Here is a 19,129-nt window from a genome sequence, read left to right as displayed (position 1 = left end):
ACTGTGAAGCCATATCTCATGATCTCTTTTTCTTTGAATTAAAAAATTTGTTCTTAAGGTTCCTTTGAAATGTATCCTCAATCTCCTCTTTTTTCCCTGTCTCTCTAAGATAGTGTGTATTGGTTCCTCATATGGCAGAAACAGTAAAACTTACTATATTTTCTTACTCTTTCTCTTTCTTTATTAGTCCATAATGTTAGTCAATAATGTTATTGTAGTGTTTTACTTTATAGTCTGGTATGCTTAGAATTCTTCTAGGCTATAATTTCTCATTTGTAGTTAAATAATCCAAAGGCCCAGAAAACCATTTGTCATCAAACTGTCTAAATTTATTTGGCAGGTGTTGAGACAGTGATAGTCTTTTATTTACCTTTGTGTAAATATTCCTATGTTTTGCTGCAGTAATACTACTGTTAGAGATTCGAGAACGCTTTTTAGGATCTCGCTGGGGTTGTTATCAAAAACACTATATTTACTTTTTTAAAATCTGCAAAATTCTGAATTATGAAACATTTCTGTTGCAAGGATTTTTAGGTTAGGGATTGTAGACATGTACCTGATTTCCTTTGCTTTGACTCCCAGTTATTAGGTATAAAGCAATCTACTAGCTTATGCTACTTTCCATCTTTTCTGTTTTCATTAGTGTATAATTTTAAAAAAGATTTTGTTTGAGAGAGAGAGAATGAGCGAGAGTGGGAAGGATGAGCAGAGGGAGAGGGAGAGTGTCTTAAGCAGATTCTGTGCTGAGGGTGGAGTCTGATGTGAGGTTTGGTCTCAAGACTCTGAGATCATGACCTGAGCTGAAACAAAGACTTGGATGCTTAACTGACTGTACCACCCAGGTGCCCCTATTACTTGTATAATTTTACATACATACTGTGTTTTGTCACTTTTAATCTGATCTTGTTTTTGTCTTAGAGTTGCAGTTAAATATGTTCACCCAGCCTTTGTGGTTGTAGTTTCTCCTGTCATTTAGTTTGGTTGAAGCTCCTTCTCTAGTAGTAGCCTTAAGAAGGACTTGTGTGAACCACGTTTTCAGTTAATTGTATATTCAGAGTGGCTACTCTATAGACTTTATACTCAAAAAGGGAGCTGGGTTGAGCAGAAAAATCTTGGATTTTCTTTTCTTGATAATAGTTTCTCCCCCCTCTGTTCATTGGTTCTTCTTTTTTTAATCTTTAGGAATTACTCTAAGGATTACATTGTGTATCTTTGACTCATAGAGTGTAACATAAATTATTACTCTGATTACATTCTTGACACTGTTAGGACCATAGAACACTTTGCTTTCATTTATTTTCTCCTACCTGTTAAGCTATTGCTGCCATGGATTTTAATTTTATATGTCATTTAGTGCCCATAAGACATTATCCTTATAATTTAGTTGAGTCAGCATTCATTAATGTTTACCCATTTTGGTTGATTTTCATTTCTTCCAGCATTTTGAACTTCATTCTGAGGTTACTTTGTTTTTGCATGAAGAACTCTCTTTAACAATTCTTTTAGTGCCAGCACATTCTCTCGTATTTTTGCTTGTTTGCATGAAAAATGTCCTTTTTTTAAACCTTGGTTCTTTTGAAATTGCGGTAAAACATGTAACATAAAGTTTACCATTTTAACCATTTTCAAATGTACAGTTTAGTGGCATTACGTATATTTACATTGTTGTATGGCCATCACCATCATCCATTTCAGAACTGTCCTGATGTTCTCAGACTGTACCATTAAACAATGACCCCTCATTCCTCCTTCCCCACTGCTCCTGGCAGCCACCATTCTGTTTTCTGTCTCTATGAATCTGACTCTTCTGGGTACTTCATACAAGTGGAATCATATACTATTTGTTCTTTTGTGACTGTTTTATTTCCTTAGCATAATTGTCTTTAGGGTTCATCCATATTGTAACATGTGTCAGGATTTTCTTTCCTTTTAAGGCTGAGTTAATATTTTATCATATGTGTACCTCACTTTGTGTATCCATTCATCTGTCAGTGAACACTTGGGTTGCTTTTTCCTTTTGGCTCTTTTGAATAATGCTACTATGAACATAGCTGTAGAAGTATTTCTTCAAGTCCCTGCCTTCAGTTGTATACCTTTAAGTGGAATTGCTGAAACACATGGTAATTTCATTTTTAATTTTTTGAGGAACTGCCAAGGTATCATTCAGTTGTTATTTGACTATTTTTTCTGTTTAAAAGTCAGCTCTTAATATTATTCTTGTTCCTTTAATATTTTCTCCATTGTTTTTGATTTTCTGCAGTTTTACTATGATGTGCTGAGATACAGTTTTCTTTGTATTAATCATATTCATTGGTTTGTAGGGCTTGAAACTATGGAGTGATGTCTTTCATTAGTTTTGGGAAATAGTTGACTACTGTTTCTGCCCTGTTACAGAAAGGCTAAACTCCTTTCATGAGAGTCACAAGTTCAAAACTATTTTTGCTTTTCAAAACTTTTCGTAATGTCACTAAGATATTATTTACTTCTTTTACTCACATTTCTGCAGGAGACTATAGTATAATATAGCCAGAGGCTACATGATTTATGAAGACAACATTGATATAATGGCTAATGTGATGCTACTTATGTATTCTTATTTATTTTATAAGATTTTTTATTTATTCATAGAGACACACAGAGAGAGAAAGAGGCAGAGACACAGGCAGAGGGAGAAGCAGACTCCATGCAGAGAGCCTGACATGGCACTTCATCCTGGGTCTCCCTAGTGAGACCCCACCAGGGCTGCCCTCCTGCTTTCTTTTTAACTAATTGACTATACCTCCTCCTTCCCATCTGTCCAGCTATTGTTGTCATTACTTTGTGAAGTGCCTTGGTGTACTTTTGTTGCTTATGTTTATGTTGTTTGAAGATTTCTAAGCTTTTTGGATTTCTATTCTAATTCTCCAGGAAAAAAAAAAACACTTTAAACTGTTAGAAATGTTTCTGGTTTTAATTTTCTAGAGCTAAGCTGATAACTGTAAAACCTATAATAATACTGCTACTTTCTTTTTATAATTTTATATATCATCTACTTTCTGCTATAATCAGATCAGACTTACCTCATTCCGTATGATTTTTCTCCCTCTCTTCTCAGTACACTTATACACTAAGGTAATCAGAAATTAAAGGAACAAAATGCTGGACACCAGGGGAAAAACAAGAGGAGCTGAGCCAATATTCTTTAGTCACTTTTTCCCCTCAGATTTGCTAAATCTGTGCACAAATAAAGAAGTTAAGTTTCCAGTAAAGAAACTAAGCACAAAGCCATGATTAAGAGGTACAGAAATCAGTTTTGGACAGTTTTGTGCAGCTAAAGTGACATAAATTAGACACTTAAGAGGTAAAGATCCTGGAAAGGAAAAACGGAAAGAAAACAACACTGTTCTGTGCTTCCTTCAACACACTTGCTGAATTCTTAAACCACACTGGGCAAGAGGCTAAGAAGACAAAGAAAACGCAGAACAGGATGTTAGGTAGTTTTGAGGTTTGGAGGAAATAAAGATTGTATCAGTATCCACCTGAAAGAAGGGGCCCTAATCATCACTCCAGTGCTCTTTGTGATGGGATACCATAAGACAGTACTGAACCAGAGATAGCCACAGCATTAACCAAAGCCCAACCTTGGATTTTTAGCAAGTTCTGGCTGGACTAAGATCACTGCCACTCTATCTGTCTTACTAAAAAAGAGGGAGGAGGAGTAAATCTCTAATTCTTAGGGAAGATAAGATTATCCAGGATCTCTGAATTTTTTTTATCCCTCTTCTGTCTCAAATCACCAGGTATGCTAAAAGAAAGGATCACATGACTAAAAGTCAAGATCTATAGATGATACAGATATTGACACTATCATGAAAGGACTTTCAAATGTTTGTGATTAATAAAAAGAAAAAAAGGGAAAAGATTAACAAAATTGATGAAAAGATAGAAAATTTCACCAGAGCCTTAAAATCTCTATTATTTAAAAATTGAGGAAAAAATTCAGAAGTAAAAAATAAGATTTTTAGAATTAAGAACTACAAAGGTGGTTTATCAGCAAGAGAGGATTTGTGAAGATAAATCAATAGAAAATATCTAGATTGAAACAAGAAAAGGGAAAAAAAAGGGCATAAAATATGGAAGACTGTAGGAAACACAAAGCATACGGTACACAGTCAAAAGGCCCAACCAGGAAGTTCTCAAACTTTTTCACCTAAGTATGTGATACTTTAAAAAATACTGAGGGCCCCAAGAACTTTTGTGTATATGGTTATATTTATCGACATTTGTCACACTAAAAATTAAAACTAAAAAAGAAATTTTTTTTAGATTGGATTTATTTGAGAGAGAGACAGAGACAGCACAAGCAGGGGAAAGGAGAGAGGGACAAGAGGTCTCCCACTGAGTTTGGAATCAATCCCAAGACCCTAAGATCATGACCTAAACCAAAGTCATATGCTTAACTGACTGAGCCACCCAGGCACCCCAAAATAAAAAAAAAGGATTTAAAAATAAGAATACAGGGCAGCCCTGGTGGCTCAGCGGTTTAGCGCTGCCTTCGTCCAGGGTGTGATCCTGGAGACCCCGGATTGAGTCCCATGTCAGGCTCCCTGCATGGGGCCTGCTTCTCCCTCTGCCTATGTCTCTGCCTGTGTCTCTGCCTCTCTCTCTCTCTCTCTCTCTCTGTTTCTCTGTCTCTCATGAATAAATAAATAAAATCTTAAAAAAGAAAGCAGGATAAGAGGAAACCATTTACATTAATATAATTACCTATTTGACTTAAATTTAAATCTATTATCTTGCTATTTTTCATTTGTCCAATTTTTTTGCCCACCTTTTCTCTTTTGCTTTCTTAACAGAATGAGATTAACCAGATATATTTTAGGATTCTGGTGTGTTGCATTATTGGCTTATTAAGTACACCTTTTTGTTTTATTTTTTTAGTGATTGCTATAGAGATTACAATGTATATCTTTAACTTATTGCAGTTGCTGTGGCCTGAATATTTTGTGTCCCTTCAAAACTCATATGTCAATATCCTCACCCTCCCTCAGTGTGATAGTATTAGGAGATGAAGCCTTTGGGAGAGAGATAGTTTAGGAGACATCATGAATGGGATTTGTGCCCCTATAAGAGAGACATGAGAGTTTGCTCTTTCTCTGTACTCTCTGCATTGTGAGGATGCAACGAGAAGATGGCTGTCTGGTAAACGAGGAGGAATTGGACCCTTACCCAACCCTGGATTTCCCAGTGTCTTGATCTTGGGCTTCTTAGTTTCCTGAACTGTGAGAAATAAATGTTGTTTAAGCCATTCAGTCCATGAAAATTTGTTATAGCAGCCTGATTTGATTAAGCCAACAGTCTACCTTCAAATGATAACCATGCTATTCATGTGTAGCATAAGATTCTTTCTACAGTAGGATTTCATTTCCCCCAATGACCTCAGTTATTGCTAACATATTTATATATTACAAATTCTACAATTCCTTGCTAATTATTTTTTGTTTAAACGTTGTTATAATTTAAAGAAATTTAAAAAATGATAAAAATTTTTGTATTTCCCATTTGCTCTTTGTTCTTTTGTGTAGATTCATATTTTGTCCTGATTTCATTTTCTTTTTGCCTAAAGAACTTCCTTTAATGTTTCTTCGTAGTGCAAGGTCTGCTGGCAACAAATTCTCTTAAGGTTTTGTCTGAAAAAAAACTTTATTTGTCCTTAGATTTTGAAGAACATGTTTTCTGCATAGTGAATTCAAGGTCTACGGTTTCTCTTTTGGCATTTTAAGGATATCTTTCCACTGTCTTCCTGCTTACATAATTTTGATGAAAAGTCTGCTGTAACCTAATTTTGTATCTTTGTGTGTAATGTGCCCTGTTTTCTCCTCTGTTTGCTTTTAAGCCCCCTGTCCCGCCATTACTGATTTTCAACAACTCCAAGAAACTTTTCCTGACTAGTCCAGTTTGATACTGAACATTATTTTACATTACTATAATACAAAGTGTACAGATTTAAACTTTATATTTCTGTACAGGTTTATAATTGCCTTTAATTGTGTTTCTGTCTTTCCTTACTATTACAGTATGAGCTCCCTAAAAGGTAAACATTCTTGTCTTTTTCTTTTTAATAAATTCTCAGTAAATATTTATTAAATGAACTCATGGTGGAAAAATATCTAACCCACCTAATATAGCAACAGTTTCTATTTAACTTGCTATGGTCATTTTATTATTTAACAATCAAATTTCTCTTGCCTTTTAAAAGTTTATTTCTTACAGTTTAGTGTTTCTTTTTTTTTTTTTTAAGATTTATTTATTTATTCATGATAGACATAGAGAGAGAGAGAGGCAGAGACACAGGCAGAGGGAGAATCAGGCTCCATGCCGGGAGCCTGACGTGGGACTTGATCCTGGGACTCCAGGATTGCACGGGCCAAAGGCAGGTGCCAAACTGCTGAGCCACCCAGGGATCCCCTAGTTTAGTGTTTCTTAAACATTTAAAAAAAATTGCCCCCATTTTTCCTTATGAAGGAAATAATCAAGCTACTCAGTAGATGGGACACCTAGAATGTGATACTGATATTCATAGCTTTGGGAGAGTGAGCTAAACATAATTATGAATAGATAACTAGTCTTTGTATTTTTAGTGATGTTGTGGCCATATTAGATCATTATTTTGTTGACTTCAGAGTTAACTTGTATAGAGTAGCAGATTCTTTTTTTTTTTTTTTATGATAGTCACAGAGAGAGAGAGAGAGAGAGAGAGAGAGAGAGAGGCAGAGACACAGGCAGAGGGAGAAGCAGGCTCCATGCACCGGGAGCCCGACATGGGATTCGATCCCAGGTCTCCAGGATCGCGCCCTGGGCCAAAGGCAGGCGCTAAACCGCTGCGCCACCCAGGGATCCCAGGGTAGCAGATTCTTTAAGAAATTATACGATCCAGACCAGATTGATTGATAATAGATAATTGATAATAGATGAATGGTGAAAATATGCACTAGATCTCAGTTGAATGGCTAATAAATGTTAATCTTAGGAGCAATCCTGAAAGGAAAGCAATTTACTTTCCCTACAGTTACTCATTATAATTCCTTAATTTCTTTTATTGAACCAATCATGTAGTTTTTACAACCTCTCTTTTCAGAGGCATGTCTCTTAATATGTTAAGCTAGTTTTCCCCCAACCTTTATTTTATGCTTTGAGTTTTGGTATCACTCATTTTATTAAATATTTTTAATTTTTAATTTAAAAAAAAGATTTTATTTATTTGAGAGAAAGAGATAGCGAGAGACAGCAGGAGTGGGGAGTAGAAGGAGAAGTAGGCTCCCTGGTGAACAGGGAGCCCAATGTGGGGTTTGATCCCAGGACCCTGGGATCATGACCTGAGCTGAAGGCAGATGCTTAACCAACTGAGCCCCCAGGCACCCCTCATTTTGTTAAATTTTATTTTGTATAGAACAAGGTTGTTTCAGATTTTATTTTTCTCTTTCAGGGTATTAAAAATCATTTTAATATAATTTATGCAGTTGAATGTATATTTGATTTCATGGTCTAGGTATAAAGTAAAAATATTGACTAGAGTGGATACTAAGATGACTTAATGTAGAGACAGTTAATGACAAGTGAGTTCTTAATCAAAGACCATGACCATCACTAAACTAACCCTGTTTTGGAACACAAAAAGCCATTATGGGAAGGCTAATTGTGATATGCCAGGACAGTTTTGGGAGTATGAACCAGATCATTGATTCTGGATGCTAACATTTGAAAATGATTTCTTGGTGGAGAATGTGACCTTGGAATTATGATTTCTCTTAGAATTTCTTTTCAAGGGAAGATGCATATAAGAGGGAGGGTAAACAAAATATTTTGTTTATAATTTGCTGTAAAGATGATTTATTACAGTTTAATATTAAACAGCTCAGAAGGCCTAAAATTTGTCTCACTTGGTGTTCTAATTGGTGTTTCTCTCTGACACATGGTGTGAATCAACTGTCCTTCCAACTTGAAAGAGCGGAGAGCTCTCTGACGCAACTCCTTTGTTCTGGGGAATTGTTTCCACTCTGCCTTCAAAAGGGAGGAACATTAAAAGCTTTGGCTCATGACAAGTTCTCTCCAAGTTGGACGCAGTTGGGGGGCTGAATGAATGTTGGCTAAAAGAAATGGTATTGGGGACTTCTTCTATAACCTGGAGTTTTTTTTTTTTTTTTTAAAGACTGAACATTAACTTTTCAAGCTTTCTACTCTTGATTTTATGTGATTAATGGTCTCTCCTGCCCCCTTAAAATGGAACCAGAAAATCCCACAGTTCTGTATGTTGGTGTTTTCCAGGGCTCTCCTGTCTTAGATCTTAGAGTTGCTTAGGTTTCTGCCCTTCTCCATAGTAGAGTTTTCTTTTGTGAAAATATTCGTGTACCACATAACAAAGGGAAACATGGAAATGGAAGGTTGAATGACAAAATCATGGTCTCAAGAGGTCTCAGAAGACTGGAAAAGTAGACTATAATTGTAATAGGTAGTAAGTTGTAGATTTAAGATCTCAACTGAGTGAGTATAGCAATATATAAAAGCAAATTAAAAGATTTTATGTGACTTTAAGCTCAATATGCTGCATGATATGACTGCCAAAACTGGTAAAGCATTATTGTTAGACTATTTTAATAGAAGGTGAGTAAAAAAGTTAAAGATGTGTCTTTTTTTCTAGCTTGTCCATGCTTGATTTTAAAATTGCTAGTATTTATAGCATGCTTTCTGTGTGCCAGTCATTGTTTTGAATGCTTTATTTCTATTATGCTATTTAATTTTCACACAACAACTGTATGAAGTGGTTGCTTTTATTATCTTCATTTTACAGATATGGAAACTTAAATATAGAGAAGTTTAATAACTTGCCCAAGATCACAAGTTAATAAGTAGCAGAACCAAACTTGAATCCAGGAAGTCTGGCTTTGAAGCCTGTGCTCTTGACCATTGTCCCATACTGCCTGTTTTATTACATTTTAAGAAGAATGTTGACTACTGGAATGTGTCCAGAGGGGTGAAAACCTGGACTGAAAGGCTGTTTATAAGCGGAATAGTTGAATAATTTGAGATTGTTTAGTCTGGACAAGGGAACGAAGGGATCAAGGACTTGTTCTCAATGGTCCTTTAAGGGCAAAGATAAGATAGATGGTGAAAATTATAGGAAGGCAGATTTTATTTTTGTATAAGAACTTTGCAAGAGACATTGAAATGGGATCAGTTGCCTCATAATGAACTTTCTTTTACTACAGATGTTTGAAAAAAGCTGGACAAGTGTTTGATAGAGTGATCATCTCTGAAATTTCCTTTTGCTGTACATTCTTTTTTTTTTTTTTTTTTTTTTTTGCAGTTTTATACCTTTATTTGACAATCAGCGATTAGTTCTCATCCACATTAACAGTCTGTAGATTTTTGAAAGTGGTGACAGGTACGTAGGTAACCAGCGTGTAGAGCTTGTTTGGTGAATCTTCATCCTCGTTACGTTTTCTGGACAACCGCACACGGATACGGTATGGAACATTCCTTATTCCTTTGGCCCAGACAGCTTTGTTGAGCCTGGTGTCAATGCGCACATCTGGAGTTCCCATCTCCTTCATGGCAAATTTCCGGATCTCTTTGAGTGCCCGAGGGGCACGCTTCTTGAAACCCACTCCATGGATACGTTTGTGAATGTTGATGGTGTATTCTCTGGTCACTACCTCGTTGATGGCAGAACGGCCCTTCTTCTTCTCGCCACCCTTCTTTGCGGGAGCCATTCTGCCGGGCCCTAGTTCTGTACATTCTTATTTTAAAGAGAAATCTTTAAAATGGGCTAGCGCATAATATTCTTAAACAAATGCTTCTATGAAAAAAACACACAGCATTGATTCCTAATGGAAACATGGTGCTCATGGTGTGAGAGGAAGGGTGTGATCTAATGTATTTTTGTTTAAAACATTAAAAGTTATTTTGTAAATAGCCTTGTGATTCCAGTAGGGAATTCTTTGTATGTCAGGTTAGTGGAATAGGAAATGACAGAAAATGGCCTACTTTTCCCATTCACAAATCAAATTACTTAGTAATATATCAGAGGTTCCATGATAACCATTGAGGCTCCCCTATTCCCCTCCCATTTGAAGGCTCATGAAAGAACATTAATTGTTTGGCCTCATAGTTGCAATAGAGGGGCCCTAGGAAACTGCTACATCAAGTTTTCAATTGAGAATTTCAGGGGAATAATATATTAATGTTTTAAATACATTTTGAGATTGTGATCGATAAGAAGAGAGGATTAGAATATAGAAAAGATATGGAAGGGGATGCCTGCGTGGCTCAGTTGGTTAAGCATCCAACTCTTGGTTTCAGCTTGGGTCATGATCTTGTGGTCATGGGATTGAGCCCTGCATCAGGATCTGCACTCAATGTGGAGTCTGCTTCAGATTCTTTTTTTTTTTTTTTTAAAAGATTTTATTTATTTATTCATGAGAGAGAGAGAGAGAGAGAGGCAGAGACACAGGCAGAGGGAGAAGCAGGCTCCATGGAGGGAGCCCGACGTGGGACTCGATCCCGGGTCTCCAAGATCACACCCTGAGCTAAAGGCAGCGCTAAACCATTGAGCCACCCGGGCTGCCCCTGCTTCAGATTCTTTATCCCTCTTGTTCAGATTCTTTATCCCTCTTGTTCACTTACTCTCTCTCAAATCAATCAATCAATCAATAACATCTTTTTAAAAAAAGATACTGAATTTAAAAAATTCTGACCAATGGTGATTGCTTCTTAGGTATGTAGGGGATAGATTGTGAGAAGAAATTCTCATTCTATTTTTTTTTACATTTATTTGATTTTTGGACAAATATTAAACATTAGACCCCAAATTACCCTGAAGTGGTTACTTTTGTTTGGTTTTTATCTCAATTAATGTTTTATTGAACATCTACCTATTATGACCTAGTGCTACTTTAGACTTTAAAAATGCATTTCCTTTTTTCAATGCTAAAAGCAATACATGTTTATTTAAAGAAAGTCTAAAGTTACAGAAAAGTAGAAAGAAAAAATGTCACAATTGCATTATCCAAACATTGCCATTTGTATTATTTTGGTGTCTTTATCCTTCAGCTAGCTCCCCCTTGACTTCATCCTCTGTCTCATCTTCCTGTTTCTCCTTCTCTTCCTTTTCCTTTCATCTTATTCTTGATGTAATTGTGGCCGCCTGGGGAAGATAAATGTTTTTGTGTATGGGTGGTGTCAAAAAGGTTGCTTCATGTGTGAAACGATGGTAGTAATTACTCCAGTAGGATTGTCTTTGAACAATAAATGAATTAGTGTATGTAAAATGTTCAACAGAGAGCTTGGTATATATTTGTAAATACTTTTACTATTATAAATTTGAGCTGGATTTATCCTTTAATGTCAGTGATTCTGTTATAGTAAGATTTTCTAGATTCAATAGCTGGGTGGTTGAATGGCCTCTAATTTTCAGTGCTTTTCTTATGAGTTGGTACTATAAGTAACTTTCCCCTGATGTTCCTGAGCTGTCATTACAAACTCAGACATACACCTCAGACATTTTTCAGAACCATCAGGTATAAATTGACTTAGTTGTCCCACATCATGTATGGTAGGACTTCTCTGCATACCCCTATGATAATCATTTAACAGAATACTTAATCCAGGTTGAAATGATGAAAAATTGCTAAGTAACAGGGCATTTAGCATTGTCCTTTGTTCAGCTCTCCATGACTGTATATTACGGTGTCTAGTTTTGGTATGAGACTGATGGTTATCATTATGATAACAGAGTTCTTGACTACTTTTATGTTATACCAAATACAAATCTTTAACAGACTGTACCCCACTCTCCCCCTTATAAAAAAAGACTTTGCCAACAAATTTTTTCTCTCCTTTGAGAGTTAGCTTGGTAATTTGGAGCATATAACCATGATGTTTGGGAGTTATCTGTTTCCATTGTTGTAGCCTGATTGTCCATGGTTTAATCATCAGTAGTTAAAAAAGAAAGCAAAAAATGGTTCCAGGCTGCACAGTACCATAAAAAATTTCCACCTGGAAGCAATTTTTTCTAAAAGCCCTGAGGGACTGCTGTCACCCTCCCCCTTTTGCTGGCAACAAGGGCCAGAAACACCAGTTCCCTTCAGAGCCAGGTCTTGTTGCTGTTTAATCATCTTTCTTCTAGTTTCCAGAGAAGGTTAGAGGAGAGCTGGGGAAATAACAAATTATTCCCAGACACATCTCTTCTCCCACAGTAGGTTTCCTTGAACTCTACGTTCCTTCCTTTCTTCCTAATTCCTTCTTTTCCTATTTTGCATTTTAGTTGAAGGTACAGATTATTCGCACTGCTAGAACTTGAATTTACCTTTTTAAGTAAGAATGTTTATTGTTAACTCTAGTGCTTATCTTTGGAGAAAGTTTAAATGTGAAACATTTGGGATGCCTGGGTAGCTCAGCGGTTGAGCATCTGCCTTTGACTCAGGTCATGATCCTGGGTCCGGGAATCGAGTCCCGCATCGGGTACCTTGCAGGGAACTTGCTTCTCCCTCTGCCTATGTCTCTGCCTCTCTCTCTGTGTCTCTCATGAGTAAATAAATGAAATCCTTAAAAAAAATGTTGAAACATTTTTCAGGCATCACTTTAGACCCTTTGTTACTTTATAATGCATTCTCTTTGGACAAGTGTTGTTCCAGAAATAAACCCTCAAGGAACGCAAGGTCCTGTAGGGAAGATCAACATGTAAATAAATCATTATGATATAGAGTGCTCAAAAATATGAACAAATAAACATTTCAAAACAGAAGAGTATTGACTCTGCTTTCCATTGGTAAATGTCATTAGTAGTGGTGCCCATTCATTTCTAGAATAATACTAGGCGTTTGTGGAAGAACTTTAGGAAAAACAGGATGGTAGTACTTCTGGTGAAATTTACCTCAAACCACACAAGATTTCATAGGTTCAAGGCCAGTTTAAGTTTATACAGTGTCAAAATGAGGGTGAGGTGGTAAATGAGGATGCTGTGGCTGTTAAGGAATACTGCTGAGCAGGGAGCCTAGCGCAGGGCTCAATCTAAGGGCTCTGAGATTATGACCTGAGGCAAAGACAGATGCTTAACTGACTGAGCCACCCAGACATCCCTAGGCTCTTATTGATCTTAGCAAGAATAGGTCCTTTGGGGTGATATGGATAAGAAACAGGTTACATTGGGTTGAAGAGAGCAAGTCCAATTTGAGGAAATAAAAGCAGTGGGTGTTGATGGCTCTTTTAAGAATCTTAGCTGTGGAAAGAGAAAGAGAGAGAAAGGATGTCAGAAGGAAATTTATCAGAACAGTGATTTTAATTGAACAGTATTTATTTATTTATTTGAGAAAGCAAGAGAGAGCAAGAGAGGGTGAGCATGTGTGCAAGCAGGGGGAGGAGCAGAGGGAGAGAGAGAAACTCAAGCAGACTGCTTGCTGAGCATGGAGCCAGTCTTAGGGCTGGCTCTGAGATCAAACCTGAGCTGAAACCAAGAGTGGGTGCTCAATGGAGTGTGCCACCCAGGCACCCCTAAAATAAATTCTTAATTTGAGGTATCTCAGACTGCAAAGATAGTATTAATAGTATGAATATAGGTTTCCCTTCTTTGAAAAGGCCATCTTTTGGCTTCAAGTTCTCATGGGAGATTTCCCTCTACTCAAGGTCAAGTCTCAGGCAGGTAAGTGTCCTTGCAGCCTACCTTTATGAAACTACTGATTCCTTTAATTCTTATGGGGAAAGCTTTTTTTTTTTTTTTTCTTATTTTTCACTAAGAGTGTAGCCCTTGGGTATCTTGGATTTTTTCATTTGGAGGCCTCTGATTGGACTGTCTACATATTATGGGCTTCTTTTACTGTATATGGCTCTCAAATAGAAGCCTTAGGTTATAGAGGATTGGTACAATATGGATTCCTATTCTAGTTTTATTTTAGCTTCTGGAAATTTTCCTTATTTTGTTTTTTCCTTAGCCATGCACTAAAAAGATTTAGAAACTTAATCCTAGCAGTTTTGGGAGTTTAGTAGTAGAAAGTTTTTTCATGGTATATCCCATCTTCCATAGTGTTCATGGAATTTAGTCTTATTTTGCCTATTTTGTTCTCCATTACTTTTTAGGATGGGAACTATTCTGATACCATTTATTCACCCTTCTTCAGGGTCTTAAATTGCTTATAGACTACAGAGTTTTAAATTGTGGTCACTTTGGCCATGGGGTGTCAATAAGCAACGCCTAGCAAATGAAATTGGACCAGGAATTGAATGTGATTTTGGAAAGTCTGGTTCTTTCTCAGAAAGTCAGAAAAATGTGTGTGTATGTATGTTTATGTTTTATATATATGTGTGCAAATCACATAGATATACATTTATTGCATACGCACTATATAATGCAGATACACATGTACATATATATTATACACAACATACACATCTACAAATGATATCTGGAACATTTTTTATAGTTTGATTTAGTGATTTTGGGAAATTTGATTGGTCTAATTTTGTTAGGCCTACTTTAAATCTGTATGCCTAAAGAGACTGGGACTATTCATTTATTTTTATTTTTTATTTTGTTTGTTATTTTATTTGTTTTATTTGTTATTTGTTTATTTGTTGTTTTATTTGTTATTTTATTTTAAAATTATTTTTAAATTTAAATTCAATTTGCCAACATACAGTGTAACACCCAGTACTCATCCCATCAAGTGCCCTCCTTAGTGCCTGTCACCCAGTTGCCCCATCCTCCCCTCCGAACCTCCCTTTTGGGAACTATTGATTTAAATGTTTCCTATATCCTGCCTCCATTTGTTTGCTTTTCTGTATTATCAAGATAGGAGTTATGGTGAGTTATATCTTTAATTTGGAATTTCCTTGCTTTCCTTAATTTATTTTCTAATAGACTGTCGTTGACTTGACTGATGTTTTGTGACAAGTTCCCCTTCTCTACTTTTCTGTGCAGTTTAAACATTGCCAGGTTTTCAGAAAATGCCCTTTGACTAGGTACGGGTTGGAACTTCTCCACCCTGTTTTTATCTCTCTGAAAATAGCTATCATAGAAGTGTGGGGTTCCCTTTCTGCCTTGAGGGAGATCTCCATCACAATCTTCCTTGGTTGCATGGGCTATTTTGGTGAAGCCAGTTGTATACCTTGGTGTCTGCAGGATGGAAGAAGGATTTGAATATGACAGTACAAGAACATTTGGGTACAGTCTTCAGCTCAGACTTCCTTAACTAGCATATGCTTCCCATGTCCTTGATGATGATATACAGTGATCTACTTTCACCTTTATGTACTCTGCGCATCCAAATTACCATAGTAAGGTCTGAGTTAAATTTATAGATAAGCTATAAGTAAGAAGAAGAAGGAACCTTAAACTCCACTTGACCTTCTGCAGTTTCTCTTTCAACATCATGCTCAAATCTGTTTTTCCACTTTATTTTTAACCTTTGGGATAAACAAAATTACTAATGATGCTTTTATGAAGCTTAATGAGAAGAAAATGTTTCAGGACTAAAACCATGACAGAAGTTAAAAAAAATATATATGAAAAAGAAAAGACCAGGATAAACTCTGGAATTGTTTTCTTGGATTAATCAAAAAATTCAGTCTTTGTGTTTTGAAGTTCTCCTTGGTTCTAAAAACATCTCAACAGCTAAACTTTGTTTGATGTGATACTTCTTGCAACTGCCTTTGAGACAATCAGACTCCCACATTTTATTCTCCTACCTTTCTTTCTCTTTCTCCATCTTTAGCATACATGAAGGATCTCCTCTGTGCCCAGCTCTATTTTAGGAGCTGGAGATAAAATAGGCAAGATACAGGCTCTGCCACAAGGAGATTAAATGTTCTAGTAAAGAGAAATTGACAAGTGAATGAGCAATCAGAATATTGTTTCGTACATTATGTGATGGTGTTAAAAACAAAGGAGGAAAACATAACAGAGTCTATGTAGCTAGAGAAGGTTTCCTAGATAAAGTTAGGTGCATACTGAGATTTGAAGAGTGAATGGGAGTTAACTCTTGGAAGAAAAAAGGGGGAAGAGCAGTCTAGCAGTCCTGGGAACAGGATTCCTTAGCATTGTGTAGACTTTGATTTACTGTTGGCTTTTTCTTGATTTGCCTGCTACCTTTGAAGATTGAAACGATATTGTACTTTTTGGATTCTTTTCTTTCCAAATAGTAGAATATTGAGGGAAAGTAGAAATAGGAAACTTCTCAAAATTGGAAATTTCCCTTAAAATAGGAAATTTATTAACATACCATGAAATTGGGAGATAGAACTGTTCATCATCAAAGACCCAGGTGTTTTCCATCTTTGCCTCTTGCCATCCTCAGATTATTGGCAATGTCTCTTCTCACCTCAGAATGGTTGTTGCATCCCCAAGCATTGTATAGGAAAGTGTCTGAAGTAGGGATGCCTGGGTTGCTCAGTGATTGAGCGTCTTTCTTTGGCTCGGGTCGTGATCCTGGGGTTCTGGGATGGAGTCCCTCATCAGGCTCCTTGCAGGGAGACTTCTCCCTCTGCCTATGTCTCTGCCTCTCTGTGTTTCTCATGAATAAATAATAAAATCTTAAAAAAAAGTGTCAGAAGTTGGAAGTGCAGTTACTTTTCCTGCATTCTTCAGGAAAGAAAACCTTTTCTTTGATCTTCACTTTGAGACTTCTCTTTATTTCACATGGGGGAAAGTTGTGTCACGTATTAACTGGTCATGGACATGGGGAATGGAATAACCATGTTTGGTTTATAGATTAGTTAGTATTTACCACTTGAAGGTCGGATAGGAAGGTAGAATACGGGAGTAAATTGAGACTCTTCCAACAGGAAGAAGAATGGAATAGCTTTTGCACAGGCACAACTAAGAGGCAGCTGACTCATCCTGAAGTAGTATAAGCGTGTATGTATGTGTGTGTCTTTTTTTTTTTTTTAACCACTTAAGCTTTGTGTCCAGCATTAGCTTTTCCTAATTGTGTTTTCTTTGGGAGTCAGGTCCAGATGTATCAGTAACAAGTGATGTAATTTTGACTATGGCATTTTAACTTTCCTTGACCTCAGTTTCCTTTATTTTACAATAAGAGCCTCGAAGACCTCTTTCAGCTCTAACATTTTAGGGGTTCATGGAACTTTTTTGCTTTCTTTGCTTGAAAAGGAGACAGATCAGTATACTATGGAGGATACTTTCTAGCTGCTTGAATTTGGCAAGTTGCTTCATTTTCTTGGGTTTCAATTCCTCATTTATAAAATGGGAATAATGTCTAATTAACAAGGTTCATAGGATTTAAGTGAGATAACTTGTGCTCATAACATTATTTATTTATATTTCTCTTTGGACTAACAGATTTGAGCTGATATAGGCTGTAGCAAATGATATAATCCTGTAATGGTTAATTATAGAGGAATAATAAATATTTGTTGAATAGAATTCCTGAAGGGCCATTTTAGAAGTTAAAATCTCTCTCTTAAAATGCCTACGAAATCTATGTGGGATGTTTGACAGTATGCATCAGATGTAGCCACTAGTATAAAACATGTTACTTTTTATAAAAACTTATGTGTATGTGTGTGTGCACGTGTGCGTGCATGGTTTTCTTTTTTTGTGTGTGTTTATATGTGCAGTTAGGCTCTGCAAGGCAGCATTTATGTGATTGACTCAAAATTTAGGTTGTAAAAACTTGTCAATTCCCAAGCATTTCTTCCTGTTTACCTTTTATTGGTACTAGAATATTCTTCAGATTATGACAAATAATGAAACCAGTGGTACAGTTTATTTCATAGAAAGTCTTATTTAACTGTGGCACAGGTACATTAAAAACATATAGCTTGGGGATCCCTGGGTGGCTCACCTGCCTTTGGCCCAGGGCGCGATCCTGGAGTCGTGGGATCGAGTCCCGCATCGGGCTCCCGGCATGGAGCCTGCTTCTTCCTCTGCCTGTGTCTCTGCCTCTCTCTCTCTCTGTGTCTATCATCAATCAATCAATCAATCTTAAAAAAAATATAGCTTTTCTCTTAATCCTGCTCTATATCAGAGGGGCGCCTGGGTGGCACAGTTGGTTAAGTGTCTGACTCTCAGTTTCAACTTAGGTCATGATCACAGGGTTGTGGGATTCAGCCCTGTGTAAGGCTCCTTGAATAGCACAGAATCTACTTGTCCCTCTCCCTCTATTTCTCCCTACTGCTCACGCTCTCTCTCTCAAATAAAGAAAATCTTAAAAAAAAATCCTGCTTTTATATTAGAAATGGAAGTTTAAATATTAGAGTGATTTATATAAAATATAATTTAATAACTAGTTATAAATCTTTGGCCAGGAGGTATTACAGAATATAGCTTTTAGATTTTTAAACAGTCCCTCTTGACCATATCAAGTTGGGAGTTTCAAGGAATGTTAGAAATGGGTTATCAGTAGATGGCAGTCTTTCTCTAGTTTAAGTCTTATATTCCAGATTGGGGGTGGTGGTGGTCCTGGTAGGGAAGCTATTCTTTGTTCAAGTGCAATGTTGACAACGAATATTAGGTTAGCTTCTGGAGGTCTATAACCTTTTCAGAACTTAAGACTTGTTTATTTTTATTTTTAAGATTCTGTATCTGATAGATATGTTGGCTAGCACTGAATAAGGCTGGGATACACTTGAAATTCTGGTAGAAATTGAGCTGTTAAGTAGTGATCTATAATTGCCTTTTTCTGTACTGGGCAATTGAAAAAAAAAACTTTTAAATCAGTGATTTTTAACCTCTTTGATAACCAGATGGGAACTATGGATCATTTTCCCTTAAAATTATATATATGTGCTTCTCCTTATACATACATTAAATCTGGAAGTTGTGGATTTCTTGATTGGTACCCATGTAACACAAAGTTTGTTAAATATAGTTCAATACCCTTGTTTTAAATATGTGGGTTTTACATTTATTTTAACTTTTTAAACTCTCAAGATACTCAGGAGATCTGCTATAAACCTTTGATGTTATCCAACATTATTATGATTAAAGAGAATAGTAGAATCATAAATGCCCTAAGATAGGAGAAATAGGTAGGGGCTAGTGATAAAGATGTAGGAAATTCTATAAGTTGTTTTGAACTAATACCTGTTAACACTCTTCTGAAAAATGTATGATCTTTACAGTTTATTGACTTAATTTGAA

The 19,129-nt window shown here is 36.4% G+C and overlaps 2 protein-coding genes across 12 annotated transcripts in view; one reads left to right on the top strand and one right to left on the bottom strand.

The window, feature by feature from the left end:
- EXOC6B (exocyst complex component 6B) overlaps window positions 1-19,129 on the top strand; it is a 612,331-nt gene that overhangs the window by 66,068 nt on the left and 527,134 nt on the right. The gene's annotated exons all lie outside the window — the stretch shown is intronic.
- On the bottom strand, window positions 9,296-9,760 carry LOC144324631 (large ribosomal subunit protein eL31). Its single transcript, XM_077916031.1, has one exon. It carries the CDS (start codon window positions 9,747-9,749, stop codon window positions 9,372-9,374), a length of 378 nt encoding a protein of 125 aa, XP_077772157.1. The 5' UTR covers window positions 9,750-9,760; the 3' UTR covers window positions 9,296-9,371.

Source organism: Canis aureus, chromosome 12 (assembly GCF_053574225.1).
Source record: "Canis aureus isolate CA01 chromosome 12, VMU_Caureus_v.1.0, whole genome shotgun sequence".
Classification (NCBI taxonomy): Eukaryota; Metazoa; Chordata; class Mammalia; order Carnivora; family Canidae; genus Canis; species Canis aureus.
Note: the sequence above shows the minus strand (reverse complement) of the source record. Positions and strands in the feature narration are given on the sequence as shown.

What these genes read in the sequence shown, in the direction of transcription:
- LOC144324631 (XM_077916031.1), bottom strand. Translation starts at nt 9,749, where the DNA reads ATGGCTCCCGCAAAGAAGGGTGGCGAGAAGAAGAAGGGCCGTTCTGCC.